At 36.2% G+C, this 6,004-nt stretch overlaps 1 protein-coding gene across 1 annotated transcript; it reads left to right on the forward strand.

Annotated features, from left to right (window-relative positions):
- The first annotated feature begins 3,327 nt into the window (after positions 1 to 3,327).
- Positions 3,328 to 5,511, forward strand: LOC112049028 (allergen Tha p 1-like). Its single transcript, XM_052887770.1, has 3 exons — positions 3,328 to 3,336; positions 3,940 to 4,127; positions 5,318 to 5,511. Exons 2-3 carry the CDS (start codon positions 3,941 to 3,943, stop codon positions 5,503 to 5,505), a joined length of 375 nt encoding a protein of 124 aa, XP_052743730.1. The 5' UTR covers positions 3,328 to 3,336; position 3,940; the 3' UTR covers positions 5,506 to 5,511.
- The last annotated feature ends 493 nt before the right edge of the window (positions 5,512 to 6,004 follow it).

Here is a 6,004-nt window from a genome sequence, read left to right on the forward strand (position 1 = left end):
TTGGTATTTTATTTATGTGTAAGGTACTAGTAACAGTAGCTCGCTGCTTCGGTTTTGCTGAAGTTTTTTTTTAATTTTGATTTTATTTATCAAAAATACATAGTTTACATTAAAAGGTAAATTACACGGACAATCACAAAAATCATATAGATTTGACGTTGGTGTTCAGCAGCTACCAATCTTAAAAAATATTATAATCTACCTATAATATTTATATTTATATTTTCTATAAGTTTACAACTTACAACAATTTAAGACAATTAATTTACTACATTAGATTACATTAAGCAATAACAATTTTATCTCTCGGGGATATATTTTTTGGTTAAAATGCCTTACTATTTACGGTTGAATAGTTCAATTTGGAAAGCGTAACAAACAAAATACAAACAAAATAAAAATTCATGTATTTCAAGTTTAAGCTTAGTTTACAAGTTTTGGAACATCAGTACCTTCAAAGTCTAAAACTTAAATTATTTACGAGGGTTCCAAGCGCCTTGGTCCGAGAAGAGCCCATATTAAATCATAAGCGTTATATAAAGTTGATAACAAAAATAAACTTCTAACGTATAGTTAGGAGCTAATTACAGCCTTTCTTGATGAGTACTGTTTACCAACAAATAAATTAGAAATGAAGGTAGAAAATGCATTCATTTCATAACTTACCTATTTTATATTATGTATATAAATATTTTTGCCATATTTAATTGTTCTAATTTTATTAATCAAATCTATTTTCAATAATCTAAGAACAAGTTAATTATAACAATTATTAGGTGTGAAATGACTAGTGAATTATTATAACCTTATTTTTCATTTGTTTGTTGGCAAACAGTACCTACTCATCAAAAAAGGCTGTAGTGTAATTACGTGCATTATCGAATACATACTACTACTAGGATTTATGTATTCATTTATGCTGGAAGCATTGCCAAAGAAAGGGCCACGTAATACTTCAGTAGGGTGCGAAATATTCATGAAGTCAGAAGTACAGTTCAAAAGTAGGTATTTTTTGTATCAAGTTTGTCCAAGATCCGGGAAACGTTTATACTATTGTTCACTAATTAAATGATCTCAAGAACTTACCAAGTGAAGTTAAATCTAAACAATTTGGTATTAAACTATATCTATACTTATAATAAAACTGGTCAAATACTTATATAAAACATTTCTTCGCAATTTACTTATACCATTTGTAACACCAAACGTTACCGTGGCATAACGGACGCCAGCGCCATCTAGAATCTATACTTATAATACGAATTCTATACATTTTGTACATTCTGTACTTTGAAGATATTTTGAAAATTTTTATTGGGGGGGGGGGGGCATTATACAGGGTGATTCGGACTTTAGTACCGATATTTTTTTTCGTGGTTCAGTATCATTAATAGAACATAAATCTACAAACAGTTCGATACATTTTATGTAATTTTTTTTTATCAATTTATGTCTCAGAAATAACAAAATAATGGACACATTACCAAACAAACTGCGCAAATGCTGGCGGCACTTTGTAAGACGCCAACAAAGAAATACCGGCCGTAGGCATATCGCTTCGGCTTCGACTGACGGGGGTGGCAGAGGTGAGGGGATCGAAAAATCCCTGAGGACGCCTACCGAATTGCCGATGGGCGACCAGTGACAGACAATCTGCCGTCGCTTGCGCATTTACTATGTCGGGATTTTCACATCGCGACTATTACGAAATGGGGCGAGTGTATTTGCTCAGCAATGAACGCCTTCGTGCAGCTTGCACAATGTACGAGTGAGTGTTCCTAGGCCACGAGCCCAAGGAATCCTGAACCCCGCAGTGCCTAATGTGAGGAACAAGTGTTTTAAATAAACTAAATGAAAATTTTATTAAAACGTGCTCGGTTGTGCCTTGAAAGGAATGGACTTCATTTCGAACAATTGTTAAAATACAGTGATTAAAATTTTCAAATTAACAAAAACAAACTTAGTAAGTAGATATCATTGATGAATGTAAATATGCTGATTACAATTTTTTAAATACGCCTTTAATGCAAAAATTTGCGTAATAATAATCATCATTTGTATTTCATTATTTCAATCGAAAAAATTATTAAATAAAATAAACGCACAAAGGTCAACGGCCCTCGGCGCGGGCGCTCGCTAACCTACCTACCAGCTGATTTTGTAGTTGCCTATTACCTAGTACAGCGATAGGGTGACCCTCAAATTCTGTTTAAACGTAAATAACTTTAGCTAACGATAACTTTGTTATTTTTGAGTTAAAAAAAAAAAAGAAAAAATACGTGTTCATTATATTTTGTTTATGTACAAAATATAAAAATATCCGTACTTAAAAAAAAATCTTCCTGTATAATCGATACGGGCATCACGGTGAAACTACTGAATTAATTCAAATGAAACTTGGCCTGGTTTAAGACCATAATACGAAAAAGGTTATAGGATACTTTTTGTTGCGAAAATAAAATAAGAAGGGGGTGGAATAGGGGTTGAAAGTTTGTGTGGAAAGTCCTTCATTTTTAGAGTTACAGTTTTAAAAATTAGTTAATAAATCATTAAAAAAATACGAAGTATAATGGGATTGAAATTTTTTTATTTAAATTCAAACTTTAAAGTGGTGAAATAGGGCTTGAAAGTTTACATTGGTTTTCACGCGGACGAAATCGCGGGCGTCAGCTAGTTATATAATAAATGGTATCGTTACCAACTCATATTCGGCTCACTGATGAAATTTTTTTGATACTAGTGTAAATGTAACCAATTATTGTGTGTCCGTGCGTCTGGCTCGAACAAAATATGCAGTTTCAGCAAACTTCAAGTCAATGGCATTTAGTTTTTAACTATTGTCAGCAATAAAAAAATTACAACGTGACTAAAACGTGTTCTATTCTAATAAATTATCTGCTATGGCACTACACTTGATCAGTGTATAATCACCAATACAAGTTGGTACTGAGTGTGTTTCACTGTGAGAAGAATTAGGTATTTTAAAGGTGAGTTACTTATTATAATTTAAATTATTTACGGTAGTTATATACACCTTAGAAATATTTTTGTTTTTTATTAGCCAACCCGGTGAGGTTGCCTATAACATATTAAGATTATTACTCTTCGATAAAGAAAAAAGAAGAAAAAGAAAGAATTATCGATGTTTTACGTTTTTTTACATAGGTCCAGGAGTAGTTAAAAAATCGTAAAACGTTGCCTAATGGTAATACATAGGTACAGAAACAGTTAAACAAATCGTAAAACATCGATAATGGTAAATTAAAGTACAAAATTTTTAATTACCAATATCGATATAAACAAATTAATTCAAATGGGTCAAGCCGTTGTTAATACGTGAGGATATTTTATACCTTTAATTTTCAATTTATAAATGATACTTTGAGCAAAATATTACAAGCCGATAAAATACTAAATTCGAAATAATAACATTGACCTAGAATATTAATAGAGTATTTAAGGGTAGATTTAAATCTAAAATCAATCTAAAAGTTATTTATATTTTTTAATTAAGATTGAATTTTATCGTCGTCATCAACCCATATTCGGCTCACTGCTGAGCTCGAGTCTCCTCTCAGAATGAGAGGGGTTAGGCTAGTAGTCCACCACACTGGCCCAATGCGGATTGGCAGACTTCACACACGCAGAGAATGAAGACAATTCTCTGGTATGCAGGTTTCCTCACGATGTTTTCCTTCACCGATTGAGACACGTGATATTTAATTTCATAAAATGCACACAACTGAAAAGTTGGAGGTGCATGCCCCGGACCGGATTCGAACCCACACCCTCCGGAATCGGAGGCAGAGGTCATATCCGCTGGGCTATCACGGCTCTATCAAATTGAATTTTATACTATTACAGTTTATTATAATACTCAGTAATAATTAAATCTTCTTTGGAAAATGTAGAACGATATGAATGAAAATTTCGTTTCAGTATGCAGTACCTACTGGTATTAACGGCAGTATTCTCGGTGGCGCTGTCCCTCCCCTCCCTAACCTATGACCCGGAGTACGACAACTTCAACGCCGAAGAACTGGTGGAGAATGTACGTCTACTCAGAAGCTACGGCAAATGCTTCCTCGGCGAGGGACCTTGCACCGCTGAGGGGGCTGATATTAAAAGTAAGTGTTTTTTCTGATTGTGTAAGAGCAGTGACCTCTGCCTCCTATTCCGGAGGGTGTGGGTTCGAATCCGGTTCAGGGCATGCACCTCCAACTTTTCAGTTGTGTGCATTTTAAGAAATTAAATATCACGTGTCTCAATCGGTGAAGGAAAACATCGTGAGGAAACCTGCATACCAGAGAATTATCTTCATTCTCTGCATGTGTGAAGTCTGCACATCCGCATTGGGCCAGCGTGGTGGACTATTGGCCTAACCCCTCTCATTCTGAGAGGAGACTCGAGCTCAGCAGTGAGCCGAATATGGGTTGATGACAAGTGCCGCCGGATGGGGCCCGAAGACAGAAGTAGAGTAGATGGGCGGAACGACTCTCTAAGGGTGTCTCCTCTGAGAAAAAAGTAAGTATAGTTTTGACTAGGTATGTCTAGGTTTTATATTTGGCAAGGTGGAAGGCTGGCTGGTGGTAGGCTTTGGCCGTGGCTAGTTACCAGTTATCACCCTACCGACAAAGACGTACCGCGATTTAGCGTTCCGGTACGACGTCGTGTAGAAACCGAAAGGGATGTGGATTTCATCCTCCTCCTAACAAGTTAGCCCGATTCCATTTTAGATTGCATCATCACTTACCATCAGGTGAGATTGTAGTCAGGGGCTAACTTGTAAAGAATAAAAAAAAAAGGAAAAAGGCCGCGGAGCCGCAGCCTGATAATAGAATATGATGGAATAACATATTAGGGAAGAAGATCAGAGATGGAGGAGGTCACAACCCTCACACATGAGGACTATGACTCACGAAGGAGAATAGTTTGTCGATAGAAAGATATTCGTGCAGTACTTACATTAACTTGACACCGGTTTAGCATCGCCTTCAAACTGATCAGCAGATAAAACATAATTTGATGTTATTTTTATTTTTACTTCAGTCGGTACGTTTTATGTCTCTGAAGCTCTCGGCGATGGAATGAGCAGTGCTCGGAGTATCTTTGCGTGATCGAATCAGCAATGAGGAGATCCGCAGAAGAACCAAAATTGGACCAAGTGGACTGACGACTTCAAGCGAGTCGCAGGGATTCGTTGAAAGCAGGCGGCTCAGTATTGGGATGTTTGGAAGTCTCTACCAAAGGCCCGTGTTCTGCAGTGGACGTCCATCGGCTGATATGATGATCCTAATAGATAATCAAATATTTTCAGATATCATTCCGGAAGCAGTGAAGACCAGCTGCTCGAAATGCACGCCAAGACAACAGCACCTAGTCCGCACAGTGGCGCGTGCATTCCAGACCAAGCTCCCTGAACTGTGGCAACAACTCGTCGACAAACAGGATCCTAAAGGAGAGCTTAGAGATGCCTTCAAACAGTTTTTAGACTCCGATAATTAGGAGAGTAGAGATTTTAGGGTTAAGATACTTACAATTAGTAATTTAAAAAGTAGCTTAAGTTGTCATTGTATTAAAAATTCAAATTGAAGCGAAAATTGAATCTTCACATAAAAGAGTACTTATAACGTTAAAGGTGGCTAACTCTGTGTGTGTTTGATTTTAGATCTCACAAAATTAATGTATTAGTCGATATAATCAGCAATCCTTAGCCTGTAGCCATGCGGCACATCGATTCTCTTTCTACGATCACAAACGCTTCGAAAATTAAATAATGTATGGTAATGACATTTGGTATCGATATGTCACGTGATCCAGTTATCGATCGGATCTGTCATTCCCATACATTTTTTTTAGTTATCAAAGCTTTAGCGTTTGTAGAAAAAAAATTGATGTGCCACAGGGCTAACTGGCTCTTATCAGAAATATTAAAGACACTGTACAGTACACTTACCGGCGCCGATAAAAAAATGACACTAAGTATAAATATTTAGTTATATAT

Source organism: Bicyclus anynana, chromosome 20 (assembly GCF_947172395.1).
Source record: "Bicyclus anynana chromosome 20, ilBicAnyn1.1, whole genome shotgun sequence".
NCBI lineage: Eukaryota > Metazoa > Arthropoda > Insecta > Lepidoptera > Nymphalidae > Bicyclus > Bicyclus anynana.